Source organism: Caloenas nicobarica, chromosome 2 (assembly GCF_036013445.1).
Source record: "Caloenas nicobarica isolate bCalNic1 chromosome 2, bCalNic1.hap1, whole genome shotgun sequence".
Lineage (NCBI taxonomy): Eukaryota > Metazoa > Chordata > Aves > Columbiformes > Columbidae > Caloenas > Caloenas nicobarica.
Window position 1 is genome coordinate 7,536,371 of NC_088246.1, and position 26,571 is coordinate 7,562,941.

Below are 26,571 nucleotides of genomic sequence, written 5' to 3' on the forward strand. Positions count from 1 at the left end.
AGATTGGATATTAGGAAAAAATTCTTCCCCGAAAGAGTTGTCAGGCATTGGAACAGGCTGCCCAGGGCAGTGGTGGAGTCACCATCCCTGGAGGGGTTTAAAAGACGTGTAGATGAGGTTCTTAGGGACAGGATTTAGTGGTGGACTTGGCAGTTCTGAGTTAACAGTTGGACTCGATGATCTTAAAGGTCTTTTCCAACCAAAATGATTCTAATATTCTATGATTATATGAACTTCTGCTCCAGCACCAAACAAACTAGTAAGGATGGGGATGCCTCATACAAAATACTGGATTCAAGTTTTTTCTTCCTGTACCCAGAAGAAATGCAATAAAATTTACTCTAGTCTTAAAAGGCTTTTGAAATATGCCATATTAGATGCTATAATCATGGCAGTGTGTAGCACGTATAGATGAAGGTGGTGACAGCTCAGGGATTACACTTTGTTTAGAACACAATAACCAAATCCCGTAACAAAACCTGGAATAGAAAATGAAGACCGTATCAGCATTTTATGTTCTTCACTGGATCCTTATTCGTGCCAGTTTGTTTCTCTGACCCTAATCTGCAAGGCCCTCCATGCATCAGAGACACAAACATCCTGCAGCAGGTATGAAAATGATGGAGCAAGTGTATATATTCTATATGTATTTCTAATACTGTATGGTGAGGTTGAAGATTAATGATTTCATTTAAAACAGAGTTTGCCATCGGATGAGAACTCTACCCTGAGAGATTTTTTTTTCTTCATCCCAATATCATCAGAATATGAATCACTCAGTGGTCCTAAGCAGGAGTATTTTGATGTGGAATACGGAACAACTATATATAGTTTTTACATTTTATAACTAGTAACTAGCCTGCCACTGCGTGTATCCTCCCGCAAAAGAGTAGCTGTAATATTAATTACTTTACACAATTAATGATTAGGGATAAGCAGTCACAGTTGGGGATCTTTAGTAGATTAAATGGATAACATAAATGGAACAACAATCAAATTTAGCCAAATCCTAAAAAAAAAAAGAAGGAAAATAGGAGTGCATTCAGTGCTAGGAAGGATGACGAAATGGACAACTTGCATTTCTACTAAATCTTCACTGCAATTACAGTCCTGAGTGTTGAAATTTGTTCCCCCTGAAGACATGCGAACTGAATGTGCAGAGTGATTTCACATTTTTAGTGGTGAGCCCTTCCTAAATATGTCTGCATGGAACTGAACTTGCAGTTTAATCCCAGTGACTTGTGTCACTGACTTAATTGAGACACAGGACAGATTTACAAAACTTCCTTTGATCTAACACCAGAAACAAAGAACCTGTCTTACACACAAGCAGTGTCCTGCAGCACCTCACTTGGAGAAAAAAAAAATTGTACCAGTGACAGAAGAGTTAAGCACTTCTAAAAAATAAACTTCAAAGGAAGTAGAAGACCAAGGAATAGTCCAGATCCCTGGCTAAATTCTTACAGAGAAGTCAAGGCAGAAGTGGAGAAGAGGCAGGACTTGTGTTGGTCATCTCTCATCTCTACGTGTATGTCTGGTCCTAACTCAGGTAAGGCAGTTTTGAGTCAAGAATAGCTGAGGCACTCTCGACATAAGCCTTTGTGGCCGATATTCATTCCTCAGATTACTCATGGAGAATAGAGGTGGAATCCAAATCAATATAATCAGTGTGGCACGTTATTGATCAAACAGCCTAATAATTTAAATTCTGTTCTTTTTAACACAAAGTTCAAACAAGTTAAGTACTTGTGAGAAACTAACCTGAGCTTGTTAAGAATAGTGATATTACAAGCATGCGACCTGATTCTGCAAACACAGGGGTGCCACTTACTGTTTTAATCTATTCCAGAGTTTTTAAGTGTTCTTATCTTAAATGTTTGTTATCATATATGCTCAAAAAGATATACTTTAGCTGTTTTCACACATATGCCTGAGTTCTCTTTCAACCGTTTGAAATAGGCCCTACCTCTTTTCGCACTGAGGGGCATGGTTGAGAGCAAGGGGAAATTATTGCTGGAGAAAGCTACACTAATCAGGTAATAAGCATGATTACAGTAGATATTTTGTTGTGACAAGCACAGATTTAAAAAAAAAAAAACAAAAAACAAACCAAAAACATAACACAAACCCAAAAGAACAGATTAAGATAATACTAATGGTAAAAAACAAGTAAGCATCCACTAATTTAAAATGAATGGAAGAGTTAGCATGAGCCCACATTCACTTGGGTCTTCATTTACTGGCATTGAATACAGGATTATTTGTGTTAGTTAAAGTTAAGCACTTACTTAAGTACTTTAGCTGGATTGAGGCCAGAGTACTGATGAGTAATCTGCAGAATGGAGGCCACCGAGAATTACAAATTTTAAAAAAATGCTCAAGAGCCAAATCTGATTTAAATAAAAACATTTACTCTACACCATTTCACTTTCTTCATCTTAGTGTTTATATTTCAAAGCCTCAGTCATGGATAGTGATTTCACTGTGCAAACACCTATTACACAAGCTTTCAGTTATGATATTTTTTAAACTTCAAATGAAACACCTTTTCCCTAACAAAGCCTGAAGTTAATCGATACCACACTTCAGGCTTGAGTAAACTCTTCAAAATTCTAGCAACCTATTAGTAGCCTACTGTTAAAAGTCATGCTCACGATCAGCAGTTTTGAAAGGCTGGAAGCAGATCTATTGAGCCCAGACGTTAGCAGGGCGATGTAGGTCAGAAAGACAAGGGTGGTTTACTGAAAAATAGAGGCTACCTTCAGCTCTGAGCTGAATCACCCAAGGTCTCGACAAACCTTCAAGAAATTTCCAGAGAACCAGACTGAACAAATAATTCGCCCTGTGGCACGAGCTGCACTAAGCAGCAGGTAATTGCAGGGTAAACAGGGAGCAAATGAGCTGCGCTATAGGTGCTTTCTGCAGAGCTTATCGTGACGGAGGATGTCAATAGGACTCCAGGAGTATCTGAAAGCAATCTCAAAGAGGCAGGCAAAGATAATAAAGTATTTCTCAGTGCAGTTCTAGGAGGACATTAAACCCTAAGAATGACTTCCTCAGAGCACTCAGAGGCCGTGTGTTTGCATTAGATGTCAAGCCGACCTCACAGGTGACAAACTCCAGGCTCGAGTGCCATCTGTGGCCCCACTAAAGCTTGCGAAGTCTGTTATCAGAGTAGCTACTATTAGGCATAAACAAACCAATATATTAATAAACTTCCTTCAACACAGAGCCTATGGTTGAGCTGTAATCTCCGAATAAATAATCTTTTCACAAAAAGCTGTTTTTCAGATGGCACCGAATGTGCATAGCTTGAGGAACATAACCCTCTTCCTGAGTTACTTCCAGATCTACTGCTGATCACTCCAGGCCTAATTTTTGTGCACGGCTGCTTTTTTGTTGTTATGCACAGAAGAAATCTGCAATAACAGCAACATGCAATGGATATCTTCCTTCTGTCGTGCATGCTTTCCCTTTTGACAGCCTCTTAACTATATCCCTCCATCATTTCAGGTACATCACAGGTGAAACCAGATCATCCTCTGCACTGGGTCTGTGGTTTGACACCATCTGGAAGGAATGAAGCAAGGACTGTGCTAAGCAAGAAGCATATCAAATGTCTGAGCTAAATATTTTATGACTACAAACAATATCATAAAGAGACATGGAAATACCGGTAAGGCTTTTCCCTGTGTTCAGGAATCAGAACTGAAAAAAAAGTCAAATTAGTTCCACGCTAAGGACCAGGGATTCACCTCCGGCAAGGTGTGTGGGTATGGCAAACACTAGGTTCACCAGCACGTGAACTTAGATACGGGTTCACTCTGTAGTGAAATGTCTGCAAAGAGCTGAAATTATTTATTGACATGCTTCCTTAGGGCTTTTTGTTATTGCTTATTGCAGGCTCTCAAAACATGGAAATAATATTGCATTCAATATTCAACAGCCTGTTTGAGGAGCCTTCTGTATTAACACAGAGTGGTACCTCCCAGTTAACAGTGGTATGAAAACAGACTGGTTTATGTTGTCATTACAAGGTAAGGTAATAGTTGAGCCACAAGAGAATCTAGCCTTACTGAAATAAACAGAAAAACTGGCACTTATATCAGTAGAATCGGGATTAAATTCTACTTACTGTACATTAAATTGTGTATAAGCCCTAAGGAGATGCATCTTCACTTCTGAAGCACACTTAAGCAGCAGACTGGAAATTCAGTGTTAGTTTAACTTAAATTAAAAAAAAAAAAGGCAGTTTAATATTAAATTAAATAACACAGTCAGTAGTTTGAGATTAAAGCAGTTGTTTCTGCCAAAATGGTCATATATCAAAGTTAATGATCTGTCGAGACAAAGAGTGTCATCTTTTGAGATGATGAGTTCTCAGAGCTTTGGACCTTTGGTATTTAGGGACGTTACCTGTGCCCTGTGCTGTCTGAGGGAGCAGCTGAAACTGCTCATGGAGCGATGGCAGAGCAGGAGGGAAACTGCTGTGGCGCTGGCAAGACCGAGACCGCTCTCAACCTTGGCCATTTGGGGTAAGCGTTGGCATTTCAGCTGGGTTGTTCTCGGGAGATGCCCAAGTAAGGCCTGGTGAGAGACAGCATGGGACATTCCTGCAAGAAGGGGAGCTGATTTGGCTTGGATATTTCAGGAGTTGTTATATTCATTTTTAGTTTGTTTTGATGGTATTTTAAGCTCTTGGGAAAGGCACACCAAGTTTGGAATAGATGCCTGGCAATGGATCTCTAGAAAAACAGTAACTATTTATTTAAGGTCGTTAATAGGCTTAGGTAGACATTATATTGCTTCATGGTTTTACAGTAATTTCATGGGTCGTTGTGGTAAAAACAAGTACAAATGAGCAAATCTACATTACAGTGCACTACATCAAGTTTTGTGTGTCTATATACTAATCCTTATATAATATACAGGACAGAACATCCCGTGATAGTTCTTTGAACTGAATGCTTTAAAGGAAGCTCTAAAATAAACACAGAACTCAGAAGAACGGACTATTTTACAATGATCTGTTCTGTAAATCTTGATGTGCTCTGAAAACACTTCAGCTTCCTATACACAATTAGTGTCTGCAGTTAAAAGCCTGTTGCTACAAACTTCACGTACAACACATGCTATCTATGATTAACTTATCTTAAGCCACTTGCAGCTCCTGTTCTACAAATATCTGAGTTCTGCAGAACTTTCTTTTGTGTATTTATCATCGTAAGATCTCTTTTACTTAGAGAAGTGTTACTCATTTTTTTTTAATAAATGGGAAACAGAGGCACTGTGAGACCAAGTGACTTAGAGGCCCACAAGTGATGTCTGAGAGGGCAGGTGGCCGCAGCCAGCTCTCTCTGATCTCTAAAGCATGCCCCAGCTACTGGCACTCTATTTTTCTCCTTTCTAAATTCTTGTTTTCCTTAAAAACTCTGCAACTGAAATGCTCTTTGGATTCCAAAACTTCTTCTCTAAAACAGCAACAGCCAAATGCTTGAGGCCATGAGGAGAAGAAGGAAGGCTGCGGAAGGCATCCTCTTCCCCACAATGTAACCACTGTACCTGTAAAACCTTGGATGATGGAAGAAACTACTCGGTGACCAGTTTGCATTACGTCCCTTTGTGCAGCATCCTGCTGTCTCTTGCTGAAGACATGTTCCATGGAAAATATTCCTCACTGTGCTGCCTAAGAAACCGGCTTGGGCAGCAGCCTGTCCAGGTGTGCAACGGGTCTGGCATGATGTGCTCTTGTGTGGTCACTGTCATCATGCTGAAGGGAGAAGGGCTGCAGAGGATCCTCCTTCATCAATAGCTGTTTCCATTTCTGTAAGGAGCTGGATCCTGAGCTAGTACACACCGCAAACGTTTCCAAGTAACTACAATCCCAACACCCAAAGCTTGAAAGGCCAAACACCCAGCAGCAGGCAGATAGCAATCTTGCAGCTGCTGCTCTCCCTGCCACTCAACGATCAGATATTTTCCATTGTGGCCGGGAGCTCTCTTCTGATTCCCAAGCTCTTCCCCTCACTTAGTCTTTTCTGAACCTTTAATGTTTTCCCCAACTCTTTTTTCCATCTTCTGTCCGTCCATCAGCTTCCTTTCTCATCTTCGGTACTTGTGCTAGCCATTTCTAAGTGTTCTAATAGACTGAAAATTGTAGAAAACCCCTGACCCAGCAAAGTGCCGAGGGATGCGCACAGCTTTAAGTGCTCTGGTACTGTTGACTCCAACAGGGCTACCAACGTACTTAAAATTAACCACACATTTAAGTGCTTTCCTGGATCAAGGCCACCATCACATTGACATGAACCAAAACAAAACAGCACCTGAGATTCAGCAACATAAACACATAACAACCTCAACCACACCCGGGGCTGTAACCTTCAGGTTACCTTTCTTAGGCGCCTGCTGCCATTGCCGGCTACGTTACGGTTACATCGAGAACCTATTCTGCCAGCATATACTGGAAATAGCGCTTAGGAACAGTCCTGTTTAGGCCAGTGCTTTGGTACGGGTTTAGAATTTGCCTGGCCTGTTTTGCTCGATCAGGCTCTCGGACAATAAGGTCCTTGGGGCAAGAATCATGTTTATTTTTCTGCTTGAATCATATGTGCTCATATACCACAAAATAGCAATTGGTAACTTTTTGTTCGGAGGTACAAGGAAGCAGACTTTGTACATGCCAGAGATGCCCTGGCTTGTGTGGTTTTAAGTGAAAAAAAAAGAGAGAAATTTCAAAAGCCTAAGGTATTAACCTTATCACTGGTGATTTTCTGTAACACTAAACATGCAAAAATACAAAATTAAAACCTCCCCTCTTGAATTCTGTCCCCTCCCCATCTTTTGCTGACCTTCTGCCTCGATTACCTTTTTTTCTTTTATTCTCTGTTGATTACTTCACCAGTTTACACTTCAGTTTATAAGCCTTGTCCTTTGTTAATCATAAAATAAGATCATGCATACCTTGGGCACACACAAATCATTATTGTCTTCCTACAAATGCCTTCCATGGGGCCCCACCCTCAGTACCAGCTGAGAACGCCGTTGTGAACAAGCTCAAAGAATAAATATTTTGCATTCATTTCACCAGCACAATGGAAACATTTTTCCAAGCTGCTGCCAAGATGCTATCTAGTCCTCTTCTGAGTCAGCAGCCCATGCAGCTGACTTTCAAGTGGCCAAACTTGCTTGATTGTAATCTTAAAAGAAAGAAAAAAAATTAAATAAACAGGCACGAGCTGTATTTTTAAAGAGCTGCATTGCTCTCCTCGTGCTCAAGCAGAGAGGGACACTACAGAATGTGAAAGCCGGGGGAAAGAAGCCGTACAGAAGTGAGTGTTATTTGCGATGTCCCCCTTATTTCTCCAACTTCAACAATTTATTTCGCCCAGTCAGAGGAAGGGACTGGGGAACGTTGTGGGGAAGTGAGAAAGGAATAGCTCTGCTCTATGTAGTCCATGTCTTTTTGGTATCAACCAGCATTTTACATTCTTTAAAGCTCTGTTTGCCATTAAAGACAGTTTATCTAAAAATACAATATAGACAAAACCGGTCTTAGAGAAATCAAGATGATAATGAATTTGTAGAGTTCCCTCCCCTGAGCATTTTTTGTTTATTCTGCACTGTATTTTCCCTCTGGTCCAATACATAAGCGGCACGGTGCAACAGAACAGGTTCAAAACTGCGCATCTCTCCTCCGTTCTCATGGAAAGACTTTGGTCTATAATCCCTACTACTCTGTGAATAAACAGGTTAAATGGTAAATAATTTTTGTGTTCCAAAACTGCCCAGATATAGCTGGTAAGAAACTGTCAGCAACCCTATATTAAGCTGCAGCTTTACATTAAATCAGAGACTAAGTACCTGGCTTCTAATCGCTAGTAGATCTTATTCTTATGAGAAGTTCTGATCTTCTAGCAAAATAGCAGGATGCTCTAATAAGTCTAAAATTCAGAAATATGCTGTGCCATGAGAAATCAGTTCAATGGGTCAAACCAGGCAGTCAAAGCACCCCCTTACATCATGTTACTTATTCAAAAGTTACCTATTTATGAGTCCGATCCTGAGGTTTAGCCTTTTTATACCATGCATAGTGCAGGACTTGGGGTGATAAAAGTAACTCAGCTTTAAGGCTTTAACTCTGTCTTCAAGATGCTGGGGTCATGATTTTGGTACTGAAGTGTATTGTAAAAAAGACTCATAGGTGCCATGGTTTTAATTGTCTTAGCTACTTACAGCCCTGTGAGAGCTGTCAAAGCAGCTGGGGGTTGATTGGACTCCACATTGTGGCTACTCATCCTTTCCACCTCACCTTTCTCCTTTTGATCTAGGACTAGGAGGAACAGGAACTGTAGCATTTCATGACATTAAAAGAAATTATCCATTGAGTGAATCCATAGATAGTTGATTAAATTATCTCTGTGGCTGCAGAAAAAGCCACAAGCTGATACAGATACACATTTCCTCAGGGCAGAAAAAATTGTCTTTATGCAATACAATTTCTCTGCATCCTAAGATTGATTGCCACAAATCTGAACACTGCAACTAGAATACAAATACATCAGGAAACCAGTGTTTCAGGAGGCTGTGATTGAAGATTTTTCTTCTAAGCCAAATAAGTAGCTTTAAAAAAAAAAAAAGAAAAGGCATATTAACCAATAGAAAATGGCTAGTAAGGTGTTTGTTGCATATTTTAAATACTAAGGGAGAGGAAAATACCAAACATGATACAAAAGATAAGACTAATAGGGAGAAGGTGAAGTGAGAGAACAGAATATTCATAAAATGGGAGCTGTAATTAAAAAGTAGTAGTATGGTGTAGCTGAAGCTTTCTGGTTTTGTAATACTCAGTTCCAGTGAGTTTACTGGTTCATTTATTCTTTATGCCCCACTGAATCTCTGTGGACTTTCTGGCCATATGAAGTAATTCTCCTGTGAGCCTACATTCGATTCAGTGGAGCCACCGCGTTGCTCTGGCAAAGGAGACTGAAATCAAATCAGGTGGGCTCAAGACATTTCTCCATTAATATGGTATCTAATTGTTACCTAGTTCATCAAAAGCTTTTCATTTACCGTGTTTGCAACTAATTAGTTACATGACAACTGTTGGACAAACATGTACCATTTTTAAGTTAAACACCCTTTCACGTGGCCTGCAACAGTTCCCATAGGGAGAAATGTTAAAACGATGACGGCTTGTTAACAGCCTATAGCATTTGTTAGAGAACAGAACCATCTCCCCAGAGAAGTGCTGGTATTAAGGCACTTAGGCCTGGCCTGGCCACTACAGCACTGCAAGAGCTTCCTTCGCTGGTCACTGACGGCCTTGCTGGCTCTAATTTCTGTGACCACTTTACTGCGGTCTAAATCAAAGCTGAATCGTGGCAATATTCTGGCACTCTAATATATTGCCTTAAACCACATGAATGCTGAAGTAGAGAGTTCTTGTACATTTGCAGACTGGATTCCTTTTTTTCCCAGCCTGCGTTTTGCCCCGCCCCCCCCCTCCTTTTTTTTTAAAGACAACATCAGAATCAAAGAACGCTTTTCTGTTCTCTTCATCAGGTTGAAATCTCTTTAATCAGCCAGCTGGGTTACGGAGCTCAGATGGGTGGCACGGCTTTTTGGTGAGAGCCGGACTGGTTCCCAGGCTCCAGGCCAGCAGCAGGCGGGGATGTAAGAACCTTCCACGCTGAACAAGTGAACAGCCCTGGTTTGGAGTTTACTACACTTTGGCTAAGAAACAGCACAAATAACCTTTCAGGAGAGTGCTGCTGTTGAACAGGCAGGTAGCTGCAGAAACAATCCTGGTTCCCTCTCAGGCTGAATATTACAAAACCAGAAAGCTTCAGCTACACCACACTACTACTTTTTAATTACAGCTCCCATTTTATTAGTATTCTGTTCTCTCACTTCACCTTCTCCCTGCTAGTCTCATCCTTTATATCACATTTGATATTTTCCTCCCTCTTAGTATTTAAAATATGCAATAAACATCTTAACCATTTTCTTTTGGTTTATTTGTGGGTTTTTTCGGTTTAGAAGAAAACATCTTCAGTCACGACTTCCTGAAACACTGGTTTCCTAATGTATTTGTATTCTGGTTGCAGTGTTCAGATTCGTGGCAATCAATGTTCAGTCCCAGCTGTACATTGCGTCTCTCCTCTTCCATACGCTGGAGCAGCAAGGACTGTGTAAAATGGGTACGGACTGTATAAAATGGGTACAGACTGAACTCTTTCAGTCCCTCCTGCGTGCTGTATCTGCAGTTTTAACACAAGCTTAGAGTAAATCTCAGACTACCTTCCGGCTGAGATGCCTTCTTTTTAAGAATGTTCTGGGAAGTTTCTTGGCTCGGAAGTTATTTGGAGAAGGTTGGTTAACTACACAATCATACAGAAAGGGCCATTTGTAAGCATGTTCTGCCTATGTCACTTCTTCTGAGCAGAGGAAGCCCCAACCTTGTTTTTCACCAAAAGAAAACTCAAAGGCAACTCCTCAGTTTGGAGCTACCATCTTTTTCCCTGGCTTGGACTCCTCTCATGCTGGGAAAGAGGAAAACCGTAAAGGCCAAAATTAGGTACCACAAAAATGCTTGTGTTTGCAGGAGACAGTGAATACTGCGATTTTCACAGTGTCTTATTAAGTGAAAGAAGAAGGGATGAAACGAAAAGTACACAACCACTCAGCTCAACACACTACATTCCACTTTAAAATACGGACAAAGCGGAAATCGGGCAAACAAGTTGGATATTGAATTTGCAACCTCTCTACATTCCTCTCATGGTTAGTAGTAATGTCACATTAGAGAAGAGTTATCATTCACTACTTACTGCCTGAAGGTTGCACAGTCCAAACAACACACGGCCAAAGTACAGAGTCCTGAATGTGCTGTGAAAAATCCAATTGCTCCTTCCCCGTTTAATGCGGTGCATCGGTGTAGCTTTGATATCTTTTCAGCTGAATTTCTCACCATAACCCCATAAGTCCAGCACCAGGAACACCCCCCCACGCAGAGGAAAGCCTGGAAGAGCTGCTGCAATGGTGCATCACAGCCTCAGCACATCCAGCTTCGGGCACCGCATGGAAGCGCCTCAGAAACACAACACCCCGAATCATCTCGTTTATCACCAGCGCGAAAGGCTGTTCTGTCCCCTGAAGATCTGGTTCATCCCCTGCAGGTGCCTCTCGGTGGGACGTAGGCACAACCAGAGCTACTGTGCTCCTGACTTAAGCAGCTCAGATAGGCTTCTAAAGTTAGGTGGGATAAATCCAGACCTTAGCGCTTGTCACAGACATCCCTTTAGCGTGAGGTTAATTGCTGAGGTTTCAATACCGTCTTGAGATGATACTCGCCAAAGGAGGATCTGTGTTTGGAACTGCCTCCCACTTTTTATTCCCCCTGCCAGAATCTAAGGTTTAAAAATCACGTTAAAATATACACTGTTCTAAAGGCTACTAAACCATGAAAGGTTTTGATTACATCTGCTGGGAAAGAAATATTTTTATTCTTTCCCATATGCCTTCTCTCTTTCTGAGCAGATTTAACCATTCTATGCCACAGTCTCAAACATATTAAAAAAACCACCAAGTACAAAATCAGCTTCAAATGCAGCTAACTATAAAAATGAGCTAAGATTAGTTCCAAGTCCTGACAGTGCACCTTCCTATAGTTATCTGCTGGTCTGTGTTTGGTTTTTTTTTAGTAATACTTCTGGCTCTGGGTCCAAGGGTTCCTCTTTGCTACTGCAATATATATATAGCAGTCATGGATCATTTATAGTAGTTCTGGGATCCGACACATTATCGTCACTAGTTAAACAATGTAATAAGTAAATGAGATTTAAGTTGACAGAGTCCTGTAGATAAAAGTCAACTTCTCGTTTCAGATGTCAACATGGAAGCTTCCCTGTCATTAAACTGAGCATCTAACAGCATGGTCACTATGAAACCATTTATCATATAATTTATAGTGTGTTTTTAAGACAATTGGAATTGTTTTGCCAAGAAATGGTGATCTAAGTAAACAAGAAATTGAGTTTGCCTTTTACAGATTTGTTTATGGCATGTGCATTGTGAAAGCGTGTATCTGTTAACCCATGTTTGAAACACAGTACTCAAATCAAGGATGTTGGTCGATTTGTCATATTTGTAAAGGAATGCTGGGTAATTAACTTACAGGGATCAAAAGGCTCAACAGTCCTGAGCGAACACCCATCGATTTCAGATTCACGGTCTTCTGCAGAAACCCAGCCCTTCTCTAACAACTCCTCCTCCTAGCAGAGCATGGCAAATCTCTGCTCCCTGTTGGAAATTAAACACCTGGGGCTTTGCTCCTCACAGATTTGTAGCTGTCCCAAGTAAACCAAAAAAACTAATGATTCATTGGCAGCCCCGCACACTCACTGTTCTCAGATATAAACGAGGACAAAGGGTAGAAAATAATCAGGTGCTATACATCCTATATAGTTATATATAAAGATTTCTGTATCTTCTGAACAGGAGACAGTTGAGTCAACCATATTGAGTTTCCATCCAGACTCTCTCTCATACATATATACAACCACAACAGTAGATAAATACTTGCTGAGAATTCTGTTTCTTTATTCTGGCATCTTCTACTCAACTTCATATTGTCCAAATCAGCAAATAATTAAAAACAATACAAACTTTTCAGTTTTTCAGTCAGTGGAATGTGCTAAGATTATGTTGTTTCCCCACTTCTATTCTAACAGGTACAAAAGACTCCTCTGTAGCTGCATAACACAGATAAACACATTCATATGCAAATAATGTGACTGACTGAAACCTACCAAAATATCTCTGTGTCCTACAAGCCTTTGAGTTTTGTAATTTATGTGTCCAAGACTATTAGAACTTACATGGAAAGGCAGTGAGTTGGCTGGAGAAAAGTTAGTGCTGGAGTTCCTTAACTGTAAGTGTAGGATTTATTTTATTTAATACTTTAATTATTTACTTTTGCACAGTAGTAGAACAGAAAGTCTGTATTTTGCAGGGAGAGTTTGGCTTGCTTAATCTAGAAAAACAAAGGTTGGCTACAGGTACCACGGGATGTAACAAACGATGAACGAAAATAATTATAAGAGCAAACGGTCATAACCTGTCCATGAAAAAAAATTAGGTTGAAAAGCAGAGACTTCCTAACCCTTCGAGAAGGGATCCCCAAAATAGGGTATGTGAACGCTCACCCAGCACCTAAACACTTTCAGCGTAACAACGGCTGCTGAGGAGATACCGAACACAAAGTGAAAGGTTTGGGGATTGCTGCGTGAGCCAATTCAGATCCAGCTTCCCAGGCCAAGTGGGAGGAAACTTCCCTTTTAAATAAATCACTAAGAACTGGAACAAAACAGAACTTGTAGTCATTCAATGGGGAAACAGACCTCAGGAACCTTCATGTCCTTTACAGTTCTGGATAGAGAAAATGGCAAAGATTTTATATTCTGAGGAAAAAGAGAAAAAAAAACCAAACTGGGGAAAGACATATGGAGGATAATTAACTCTGGTGACAGGCCACAGTTTGCTTGTTCCATGAGGCAGGGGAACTGAGGACAGAAAGTTAATGCAACGGCATTAACATGAAAATGCAAGAAGGAGCAAAAAGGCAGAGGAGCACAAAAAGGGCAGGGGAGCATAAAAAGAGGAGGGGAGCACAAAAAGAGCAGGGGAGCACAAGAAGGGCAGGGGAGCAGTGCTGGCTCTGAGGCCCAGGCTGGCCGGGAGGGGAGACGGGACACGGCAGCAGCGTGGATGCTGTGGTGGGGAATATCAGAGGCTGGAATTCCTCTGTTCCCAGGAACTGCTGAGTTCAGGCATTCCCAGGAGCTGAAGAAACCACTCTTATGAAGAAACCTCGACTGCATGGGAGGCTGGATAAATACCCTGGGAGTGCTGCTCTCGGTCCTCTCCTCCCTGAGCTGGGGCAGGAGGTGTGAAAGCAACTGGTGTCCTTAGTCACTGGTTGTCCCAGCCCACTCAGACTCCAGAGGCAGCAGGAACTCAGAAACCTGCAGCTCATACTGTGAATTTCTTTTTGATGTGCTCCCCTTGTCTGCTAGCTCTCTCACCAGCTCTTCCTGAGGCAGATAAAAGACAATCCTAAATAAAATTTTATTGTTCTCCGAAGTGGCATCGCAGCAGTGTATGCTGGGATCTGTAGCCACTGCAAAACTCACTTAGGAATAGCGCAAAAATTAGTTGCTATTTGGGTAAATCAGAAGGGGAGCTACCACCTTTGGGTTCCCAGTGCCTTGTTAGCTGAATACTGGGAGAAGCTGGGACAAGTCTGCAGTAAAAGCCCGTGATGCTGTTCATGTTCTGCTCCACCGTATGGACACACGCACTCTAGCCCATAGGTTGTAACACAAGAATCAGTCAACACACAGCACGTTTCCCAGTGGCAAACTGGACATGTGCTTTACTTACTGGTTTTGAGGTAGCACAGGGAGCTGGTGCCATGACAGGCGGCTTGGCTGCGCTTTGAGACGGAGGCAAAGAAAATCTCTGCCCTGTGTCCGGAGGTGAAGAACAGTGAATCCGTGTTTCTAGTCTCTCGGGCTCATGTTTATAGGATTCCAGAGGAAATGTGGGCTGCTTGGTCACTTGCGTTGGGGTAGATGGAGAAGAGGAGAGGCCAGAGGCTGTAAATGAGAATAATTACCCAAGATCAGCTCAGAAGAAAAGCTGACAGAAATCTCGGCTTTACAGTGAAACTGGTTTTTTTTATCACATTTCCCCAGGCTAAAAGTACGTATCTCACCTCCTCATTTATGAAAGGGAATTGCTCTGCGTTGCCGTTAAAACTCTTGTACCGTTCAGCTGGTTGAACTTTCTGATCCATTTACAGGGAAGCAAGTGGCAAGGCCAGAGCGCTGGAGGTTTGTGTTGTATTAACCTCCTGTCCGATTGCTGATTTCTAAAATGATTCTCAACACTGATTTTACTTTATTGTTATAATTTTAATAGTCCCAGGATTACCTCTATCTCATGGAAAACGGCTCAAGAGCTTTAATGGTTGTTTTTTCTTCTTTTTCATTATTTTACCAGTATCTCAGCCAGCAGTTAGGATAAAATTAGGAGCAGAAGCAAAAAGAAACAGGGCATATTTCCCATGAGCCTCACTCTGCTTTCTATAAGGCTCCCGGCAATGCCTTTATACAAACTAGAATTGTTTTCAGTGGCCTTTGAGGAGAAAGTTTGTTCATATATTTTGCTGAAAATCAGTATCAGCAGCAGATCCTTTCTCTTGCGAGCATCCTGTTTGTATTTGACACATGTATCTATCCCAGCTGTGTTTTAGGTTATGTTCTTAGGGCAGTTCTGAATTGTGATCAAACAGATCATTTAAGCCACATTTATTTTCCATTTAAGAACCAGCAGACATCCACATCCAATTAGAAGATTCCAAGTTACAACATCTGTGTTTCTTATCTATATATACGCCAGCGAACAAAGGACGGTTCTCTCATGCCAGCATAAATCAGGACAGACCTAAATGCATAAAAACTGAGAGGCTGAACAGAGCTACCTATTTTTAAGTTGGCTGCAGACACCTATATGATCTCTGAATTTGGTTCACTCGTACTTCCAGAGATTTGTGCAGATGATCAGTTAGCCCAGAGGGGACTCAAGTCCATTGAAAGGGAGCAAGGTAAGTCAGCATTTAACAAGCATAAAACTTCTCGGTGTGAGCTTTCAAGGCTCCCCCAGAGATTTTTGCACCACAGGTTTTTCTTCCATTCAAAGGCTTTGCATCGGTGGACGTGCAGCCTCCACGGGCCCTTCCTTGCAACCTGGGGTAAAGTGCATTTGTACAACTCACTTTATGCTCATCACCTTTCAGCATCATGTTTTACTTTGCAGACAGAATTTTCAAAGAAAACTTTGTATTGATGGCGAGTAAGAATAAAACACAGTAATGACTAAGTTGCTAGATGCAGAAGACTAGAAATCCAGCAACTCAGGAAGGGAATCTATGAAGAAACTATGAATCCTGACATATCTGGGGAAGAGTTACCATATCTTATAAATAACGGAATTAACGAGGAATTTAGGTAACTGTTGTTTAGCTATCATTCTTAATAAAAAACAACCTTTCTTGATGGCTTTTATATATGAAGAGACTTAAGAGAACAGAATCGCTCATCAAGAAACCTGCAACACAACAGGCCCTGATGTGTTTTATCTGAAGTGGTTTGAGTGGTGCAGTGTAATGCATTTATTTCTTTAAAATAAAATCCTAACTCTCACTGAAAAATTTTAGCTTTGCTGGAAACAAAAGGGACCCCCTACTCAGTCCTTTTCCAGAACTGCAGCTCCCCTCCAGGGACTTTAATTCTATTTCATTCAAGAGACCTGCAGCTCTGCCCATCAAGCAGCAATAACCACAGATCCACCGGAGACTGGGTGTTGTGGGCAGATAAAATGCTGCTTCACGGCGTGAGGCAAGAAGAATAACGCTGGTATTTTGAATGTGCTCAACTTCTGCTGATTTCAGTGGGACTGGAGATCGTTCCACATCCTGAAAGATTAAAACACCACCTAACGTGCCTGTGCAGTTTGTGCTTACAGAGAAATTTAGGTAAACAGTTCTGGGGAAGATGCTCTTCTGTGTTTTTATGGATGTACAAATGTTTCCTGAGCACTCAGACCGGGGTTTGAGGTGGATGGCAGCTGTAATCGATGCAAATGTAAAACCACTAAAAGGGAGAAAACCACCATTAGATCTTAAAGTCCTGCTGCTGGGATGAATTCATTGTGAGCTAATGTATTCAGCAAGTCTACAAAACCCATTTCCAGCATCAACAAGCTCTACCAGAAGAGCTTTTACCAGACGTAAGGAAACCACAGATTCACCGTCCTGCCAAGGCTGGCCTGCCATGTGCGGAGGACATCTCTAGGACACAGGAGATGTGGACCAAAGGAGACCAAGGGAGTAACATCTCTTAGACCCTGTGAAAGCTGTTGCCACCTCATTGTAGATGTGGAACAGCACAGCCAGGACAGACAGCGTGGTTTCCATTTTATAAGAACATTCACTGCTGCAGAGTCTCCTTTTGGATGCCAGCCTTGGCCACTTGGCTGGGGTTTTTATGGACGATGAGCATCTGTGACTCCAGCGACTTTCCTGGGAGCAGAACCGTCTGTTTCAACAGTTAAAACATCAAGTGCTCAACGTGAGACACACACACACCCTCACATATTTGAGGTTCAGTTTTTCTGTGACTCAGTTTCTGCACAGAGGTAGAGGGAAAAATATAATTATTTTTGCAGGGAATTGGATTTAATGATGTAATTAAACTTTTCAGTCTTTGGTATTTAAAAGCCAACCTCATAGCATTATTGTGGCATCCATGTTATTTACATTTGTACAATACTGAAATTGAAGGAATAACCCCACAGGAAATGTTAAATATTTTTATGACTATTAAAACAAAAGACTTTTGGCTGCTCTGATAGAGCTCAACATCCTTACAAAGAGTTTTATAAAAGCCTGCCACATAGCAGAACGAAATCTGTAGCACATCCCGAGACCAAAATCAATTCAGAAGTAACATAACTTTGTATTAACTTTAATCCTATTGGACTGCCATCTAAATAGGCAGCACTGGTGTAAATATATAGTTATATATATGTGCAGTAGCTGCCCTGTTCTACTACAAAGGAAGCCCATTGAAGAGACAAGATACAGCTCTATCCCATGGCTGAAAGCATTTTATTTTGGAGAAAGTTCGCATAAAACAATTAAGCAGTGACAACTAGCCAACAATTCTAGAGTCTTCTATAATGAACCTAAAAAAACCCAGTAGTACCAAGATTTTGGAGAAGAAACAACCTTCGAGATTGGCTGCAAACTCTACTGGTTCTGCTAACAAGATGAACTGATATGGCAAGTAATTATTTCTTATGCTAATGTTTATTTCATCAGATGATGAAATGCATAATGAAATGTGATATTTTCATGTTAGGAAACTAAATTGCTCTTCCTTTTTCTATAATATGAAACAAGAATTTTAGAAAAAATCTAGCAGATTAGTTACTGTGTCACTGGCTAACACAAGGTTTTGTCCAGTTTCCTATTGATCGTCCCTGTCCAGTTCTTAAACAGTGCAAGAATTTTGCTTCATTCTGATTCATCCTGACATTTGCTTTCGGGGGGTAAAACAAAAGCAAAACAAAGTGGATAATTTAGTGATCTCCATACTGATGAACCATAAGCCCTAACACTTGTATAATTGAATATGCATATGAATAAGGGCGCTCATAAGAATATATGAATATGTGGTGCAAAACTGCATTAATGTAAAGCAACTTTTGTATTACAGTATTTCTTTACTCAAAATATGTGAGATCCTAACAGAACTAAATAGCACTAGTCTTAATTTTGAGCAAAACGAGGCCCTTGCCAGTTGCCTTCTCCCTGTGACAGCGTTGTCCTTGGTGACCCTGGTGACAGCCCAGCAGCCCCATCTCTGCCTGAGCCACTTCAGCTGGGATCTGCCCGCACATCTCATCATGTTTAGACGAGGTTCCTAGGGACACGGTTTAGTGCTAGGGTTAGTTTAGGTTATGGTTGGACTCAATCCTGAGGGTCTCTTCCAACTGAAATGATTCTATGACTCTATTCTGTGATTACAGGTTGGATGCAAGAGCCCCAAGAAAGTGCTGCTGTTCCAGCAGAGCCCACAGCTCTGGCCCAGTTAGCACACAACACTAACTGGTATTTATCTGGTCATAAACACACAAAAATGATGTTGCCACCTTCGCTTGTTTCTCTAGGTATTTGCAATTATTTCTTTTAAATAAAGCCCTTATTTTGCACGGAATTCATTTCTCCACCCACCTACTTGGGCATTCTGATCCAAACCAGCCCTTTACCGATACATAACAGGAAAGGACGAAGCGCTACGTTGTCAGCCGTGTGCTCCCACGGGAAGAAGGGTGACTGACCTCCTAAATTTCCTACACCCCCCGGGTGACACCCACCATTAGTTCTGTCACCTGCATTTCATGCCTGACCTGGCAGGATGCATCTGGTGGTACGTGGGAGGAAGGATGCTCACAGCCCAGCGATTCCTGCCAAAGCCGCCCTTTTCTATCAGCCCTTTTCCAGAAAGGAAAACAGCCCCTGACCCCGTAAACCTTTGGAGTCACCTGCCCACAGATGATGCTGCTGGGGATTTCAGGGATGTGCTGGTGCTCCTGGACAAAAGGCGGCTCTGGGTGGTTTGGAATAGAGTCGCAGTCCCCTACTGAGGGCCCAAAGGCTGCTCTCAAACTCTATTTTTGTATTTGTGCACTTAAGATGAAGTTGCTAAAACTGGTGAGAGTTACTGGCCATGAAAAATAAATCACTTTTGCAGTTTACCTCTTCCTAGGAAACACACTTCGGTATTCTCTCATCCTGTACTTGATCAAGCAGATAACGCCATTGCTAACACGTAAAGCTGTCGCTGAAATAGCTTTCCAAGTTTACATATAGGGACATGTTCATTTACCATTTAGACTGAAACATCACAGAAAAAAAAAAAAGGAATTTCCATTTGTAGTGGGGCTCTTTGTGACACTTTTTGTCTGGTTCCTCCCCAGGACAACACTGTCCTTTCATTTCCATTCTTCAGCTGGCAGAGAACAGAGAAGGCGACCGGCTGCGGCCGCTGAATTTTAAGCAGTCGGCAGCACAAATGAATCTGAGTTGAGCCGGCTGTTCATTAAGCTGATTCACTCTTCAGACACAATACTATGCTAATTATGACATGCAAGCAAATTGATGCAAATTACGTGAAATTAAGTTTAATGCCACTTAATGGCAGTAAAACCATGAACCCAGAAGCAGGTAAATGGCTACTGGCTGTTGCTATTCAAATAGAATCGGTGATATTGACACTAGGTGTTGTAAAATACCTGTTAGTTAAAAAAACAGAAATAAAATTAAGCCTGAAAAGTTATCTTAAGAGTTATTATACAAAAAAATACGCTAGATACTGCCCAGGAAATTTCCTGCCGTATCTAGCATTTTCACTTACACATCAGTTCAGGATACCTCCCACCCTACAAGAACTACAGCTTCTTCTGTTGAACATATAGGCTGTATCTGCAACCATATAGCCTATACCATCGCTCCTATAATGGCCAGGCCTTCCAGCACCTCATCTAAGCCTCCTGGTTTCGCCTGAGCAGCATCTCTCCTGCCTGCATTATAAAGCAAATTTGTTTCAGTCCTATTGAAGCAAACCCGTGGCTTGTCATGTAGCTGGTACAGCAGTCAACGGGAAGTTTACTTGTTGCCAAAAACATCTTTCAGATTTTTTAATTAATGAAAGGAAGAGTAAAATACGCCCTTTAAGTCATTAAAAATGTTGTGCTCTCTGAAAATTTTCACAGGGAAATGTATATTTTTGCAGCAAAAAATCAAATTTCTTCAGTTCAAACATAGTAGAGGAAACCACTCTTTAAGTGGTCTCGGCCACAGAAATATCTGAACCTGAAAGCACCATCTCGTGCTTTAGAAGCTATTTTGCTTTGTAAAACCTTGGACAAAGCCGTATCAGTTTCCAGGATTCAGCCCATCCTCCTCTGCTTGTGGTTTCTTTATGTGCCCGAACAACAATCCGTGGGATCTGCAATGTAACAGCTTTTCCTCGTAGAACTGAGAAAATCAGGAGCTTCTGAAGAGTTTAATCAGTAAAGTTTTGAGAACTGTTTTTCTGTCTGAAGATCCCAAGGCTCCTTTATGAGATCAGGAGAAACACTTTCCCAACGCCGGGGCCTTTAAAGCACTTACTGCAGGTTTCTCCTGCACCGCTCATTAGACAGGGCCTCTCCCACCTTGCCCAGAACTGGACATTGGTTATCTCACATGTGTCAAATGTACTGGAAAAATCTGGAAAGACTTGACACGTTATGTCAGCGTGGCCTATCAAACAGAACTGAAATAGCATTTCATTTCCTAAGAGGAGCTTTTCCAACCGCGAGCAGGCTGCACCTCCTGCCTCAGGCTTCACAGGCCTCGGGAGGCCTCGGTTTTGTGTTGTTTTGCCTTTTGGAAGCGCACTGCGAGGCTCTGGAGATGCTACCGGAGCAGTTGTCATCTGTTGTCAGGCTGGGTCTGTGGTGACAGGCTCCCGGCCACAGGGTTCCAAATTTCTCTCAGAATACGTGAGCTGACTCGATGGTCAGGAGAGAGGTGGCTGCCAAGGGCTGTGAACCCGGGCGACAGGCAAGCTGCAGGAAGCACTATATAGGATCCAGAGATGTATACAATTATGAGTTTGTTGCTTTTAAAGCAACAAATACATGGGATCAAAATACAGCAAGCAGACAGCAGAAACCCTGGCACAGAGCATCCCTCCCAATGGGATTTTTCCAGTTCTCCTTGGCAGGAAGGTCCCAACCTGGCTTCTAACTCTGAATTTTCTTCTCCTTAGTCTTGCAAATACTGAAGAGAATACCACGGGCAAATCATTCATAGCAAAGAAATGGAGATCAGCCATGAGCTTGATGGCAAAGAATGGCGCTTTTTTTTGTTTGTTTAGGGTTTGTTTTGTTTTTGAGACAGCCAAATGTAGGTTCCACTGCTGTTTGACAGCCTGACAGGTGATAAATGAAGAGGTCCTGGTAATGGTTGAGGTAGCCACTGAATAGGTGCCTGAGCCAGGCACGAGCAATTAGCTCGATATGTTAATTATATCAGGAGACTCAGCACCAAGAGTTCACCAGACAAGCCACGGCTGTGTCAGAAAACAGGCAATGTGCCCCTTGCCAGCTCAAGTGCCAATGACAGGAGTCAAATATTAACAGTGACCCTCAGCAGGTACCACCAGGATGGGAAAACATCATGTAGAACCACAAGAAGCAGAAGGAGGAGGTCTGGGTGTGCATCTCTAGGAGATGCACAGGGGAGCAAAGAATGTTTTATCCTCCCGTGCACCCCCGTCCCGCAGAGCATGGGCTCGAGCAGCTTGCAAATATCAGTGTTTCACTTTCTGAATCGTCTGGCAAACTTTCAATCCTGCCACTGACAGCAGAGACGGAGGAGGTTGAAGGGTGGCACCTTCCAAAGGGCTCCCGCTGGACACAAAGCCAGACAATGGGATACGACATTCTGCAGCCCCTGCCCGGGGGTAACTGTGGGGTTATAACAAACGCTAATGGTGCAGTACTACAATACCACCTAGAAAGCCACTAAAATGAAAATCAACCACCCCTCTTCATTCAAACCACGCTGGAAAGACACATGACATCTGTGCAAACCCCGAGTTTCTTTTCCCGACCCGAACCAGATGACTGACGAGCGTAAGCCGATCCATGCAAATAAGCCACGTGCAACAGTTGGCCCTTATCGACATCCCGGTAGCTGCTGAAAGAAAAGTCTCCTCCGAGTCCCCGGCCCGTATCGGCACGTTGGCCGGGCACAGCGCGGCATCACATGGCAGAGGTTCACATGGTCGCCGGGTCTGTGCTGGTCAGGGCCGGCTGCCGGAGGAACAATGCCTGCAGCGTTCATACACCACCTGGCACTGCCGCTTGCACTTTGCGCTCAGAGGCTTTAACGAAATCACCTGTTTTCTGTTTTAGCCAAGACGCCTGTTTGCTACAGCGAAGATTTAACAGCTCTTTCCGCGTCAATCTCTGTCAGCCTATCTAGGCTTTCTCTGCTGGTTTGAGTGCAGCTGGGCTAAATGCTCTCCTGCCATTCCCGAAAGCTGCAAACTGCCTTTGGTGACACTCCAGTGGCCAGCCCTGTCTGTCTGTCCGTCACTCTGTCCCTCTGCTAGAGGCTGCGATGATGGCTTTCTGCCCCCACACCCTCTGCTCTGCTTTTGCATGGCAAAACTTCCAAACCGCAGTTGTCGTCATCGGTTGTGTTTTGCCACTGTGTGCAATGTGCTTCACAAACATAGAAGATAGCACTGGCCCTGACCTAAAAGGTTTACATTTCAACAGGCAAAGAGGAGGAAAATTAAGGGGAGAAAGGCAGGAGGGGGAACGTTTTATGCACAACGTATAAAGACAAGTTTAGAAGTAATTACTTGCTTGTTGTGAGGCTTAATTTCACACTTACAGATCTCATACTTAATCACTGCGCTAAATGTCAGCGTTTCAAAAGCAGCTGCTTGGGTTGGGGGGGGGCGGTTGCAGAATGGAGCGAGTTGTTGCTGCTCCTAAGATTTATAATACGCTCATCCATTGTAAATGTAAAATGAGGGAACTCAGGCAAAAATTTTCTTAGCTTGCTTGCTCTAAATCCGTGCCTTAACCATGTACCTTATTTCTGCTAAAACAGAAGAATACCGTGTGGAAACTGAAAAAACAAAACAAACAAACAAACAACAACAAAAACCCCAAACCAAACCAAACAACCCCCCCCACACACAAAAAACCCCAACACAAACATGTCATTAATGTCCCAAGTTAACGAAAAGCACAGCCTCAATCCGAGCCTGCAGAACCCCACTGAAATCACTGCAGGTGATTTTATCTGCATGGTACATCTACTCTCTGTGTAACTGAGAGACGGAATATTAATGCGCATAGAAAGCACCAGGATATCCATTTACAGTGTACACGTGCAGGGCTGGGGAACGCGTTCTGCAGCGAGAGTTCGGGCTGCACCCGCCTGAGGTTCGGAATAGCAATTTAATTTCTCAGATGATATTAACCTCAGTTCCCTACTCTTACAATGACAAAAATAGCTCTAGAGGTGCCAGCAAAGGCATCAGAGTTATGGTGGGATTGTGAGTCTTGCAGCACAGTTTACTTTTGTTTATTTTCTGCAATGCTTACAAGGGCACTGAGGTGAGAGTAATTAAATATTTGCGAAGTCCTCCAAATCCTCGGGAAAGCTGTAGCTAGAGAATGAAGCAGTGATTTGGAATTTCTTTGCTTCTGAAATTCATGTTTTTCAAACCCTCTGTTCTTCTCTTATTAAAGGAACAAAATATCTTCCTCATTCTAGCTCTTTTCAAAATTCAACAGGAGTCCAGGCTCTGCTTCAGCCTGTGGCATTCGCCTCTCCCCGCTGTGTCTGACTCAGGCTTCTGTCTCATCATAATTCTTATCTCGCTAACCTGGGAATTAAGCTTTTTGTGCGCATATGGCGCAGCAGAGACAGCACAGCGCTCTCTAGCACACCTACCAAAGCCTTCTGAAGAAACAGCTAATGACTTCATGGCTCTTGTTTGATTGAAAATAAACTGCTATGGGTCTGCTCCTGCTCCTTATGCCTACTTGGTAGCATAGTTTCCATTTCCTTCACTGGTACTGGATCATGCTTCTTTCTGACCATCAGTGCAGTAAACGGCTGCTTTCTCTAGACACCAGCCCCAGACACCAACCATGAAATGACCCCCATAACACCGGCTTGCTTCTGCCTTTCACAACTAGATCTTGAAGTGATGTAGATTACAACTAACCCCCCGTCTCTGTCCTTCTGGTTAGTTTGAATTTGGAACGGTTTCCTGATGCAGAACAAACACTCGTTCTGGCATGAGTACGAGGGCAGCGAGAAAGGGGCCGGGAAGGGAGGGGAATCACTTTGTACAGTGACACTGCTGGTTTGTACCACTCGAAGCGTGCATAAAACTACGGCCCAAGTTCTTCTAACTGCTGTGAACAGAGTTGTCCATCTGGGATCTGCTTGAGGGTACGAGGGAGAAAAAAGGGGAAGAGGCAGCTGCACAACCATATGCTGAAACCACAACTATATCAAAAGACTTAAAATATGTCCCGAATTGGGATGTACTTATCTACCACTGGCAAGTCCACGTTTCCCATATATGAAGAATCAGATACCATCCTGTTTTCTTCTCCGAGCACAGAAGCTGGGAGAGCTTAAAATCAAATGAAGGCCTGTCCTCTCGCTGTGATTTTGCACACTCCTACCAATAACGTAAGGACTGTTGTGATATTCAGCAAGGAAATGAGGCTGAAGAACAACATTATCACATCTTACCTCAAAACTTCAGGAAGGAGCCAGAAGGTACGCCAAGAGGCTATCCGAGGTGTACTAAAATGTGTGTCGACAAAGTTTTAGATGCTGGTGTTGCCACAACTGTGCAAGTCAAACACACCTAGCCAGCATGCCGCACGCTCTCCACGAGCACTCAGTCCCATCCTACTTGAAGAAAGAGTTCAGCCAGAAATAAATCCCTAATTTGTTAACAAAAGCATAAAGGGAACTTTAAACACATACCTGGATAAATATCAGTCCCATGAAATGAACCAATGCTCACCCTGGGATATTTAACGATCCTATCATTTTGGAGGTCCCCTTAAATTCCATCACGTTATTATTCTCACCTGCCCAAGAGTAAAATTCACACTCATGAGAGGGGACTAAACTCCATTGCACTGGATCAACCAACACCTGGTCTGATTTTACATCTCTACTGTTAAGTGTTGATATTTACCACACGCATTTCTGATATTTCTCTGTCAACTGCATGACGCAAGGTTGGCTCATGCCTTCTCATCCACATATGCTTTCTTGACTCTTGATCTGTCTCCTTCTTCTGCAGACCACGCATCTCCCCTCATGCTTCCTGCTAAAAATGTCAAGTCTAATGCTCCACTTCAGGTCCACTAGAGACTGACGCTATTAAAAGAAGTTCGAGGAATTCCTCACACATCTCCTTTTTTCTAGTTGTTTCACCTTCTGTTTGCAAGCTGATTTAAACCTTCCTCATCCGCTTGCCTGCCCACCAGAGCACCTGCACAGGGGGTGGCTTCTTTTGGCCGGCTGCGCCCCAGGTTGCAGCTGCAGCCTCCTCTCAACACCCGGCTCAGCGGTGCCGCGAGCGTCTGGCAGGCAGGAGCACCAGTGCCCTTTGGCAGAGCACGCTCACATTTTCCGAAGGGCCGGCCAGGCAGTTTTCCTCTCCAGGAAATCCTTCCCCTCCCTTGTCACCCAAGCCCAGCTTCGCCCCAGGGCCCGTCCCCGGTTGCTGTGACAGCGTGCCCCCAGCACATGACAGCAGTCACATTCCTGGCTTGTTCTGCTGCTCCGAGCTGTCATCCTGCGGGAAAGCGTGTGAAAGCGGTAGGAGCCAAAAGGACTCAGCATGTTGAGAGCGAGTGCCCAAACAGCACTCTTTGGAGCAGGGGACACCTTCATGCCAGTGATCTCCCTCAGTGGGAAATGTGATCTATTAAGCAGATCTACCTTTGCCCTTTCATTCTGCCTTTCCTCCTTTACCCCAGTTCTCATCCTTTTGCAGGTGTCTCCCTGAGTCCCTGGAGACATTGGTCCCACTCCTGCACACCAGCATCAGCCATGGACAGGCAGTTCACACTGACACTCCAACTATCCTCGTTTCACACTCAATGCTCTAATGCAGGGCAGGGATTTCACAGCCATCGCTTCAGTGCTCAGACTCATGGAGGCTGAGCCACGCCTGTTCACGTACAGACAGCAAAGCAACAAACCCAGAGGACCAGCAGGCTTCAAACTGCAGAAGCCAGGCAAATCCCACAGCCATAAAAACCACATGAAGGCAAACAGAGCGCTTGGTGCTTCCACTGCATTGTGCAAAAGCTCCGTGCATCTCCAAG

At 42.9% G+C, this 26,571-nt stretch overlaps 1 protein-coding gene across 4 annotated transcripts in view; it reads right to left on the reverse strand.

Moving 5' to 3' along the window:
- PRKAG2 (protein kinase AMP-activated non-catalytic subunit gamma 2) overlaps window positions 1-26,571 on the reverse strand; it is a 230,634-nt gene that overhangs the window by 60,148 nt on the left and 143,915 nt on the right. For 3 of the 4 annotated variants that reach the window (XM_065627202.1, XM_065627204.1, XM_065627203.1), the window contains one exon: window positions 14,446-14,660. The exons of the other annotated variant lie outside the window; for it this stretch is intronic. In XM_065627202.1, coding sequence (XP_065483274.1) covers window positions 14,446-14,660 — 215 coding nt within the window. The remainder of the gene's footprint in view (window positions 1-14,445; window positions 14,661-26,571) is intronic. 4 annotated transcript variants of the gene reach the window in all.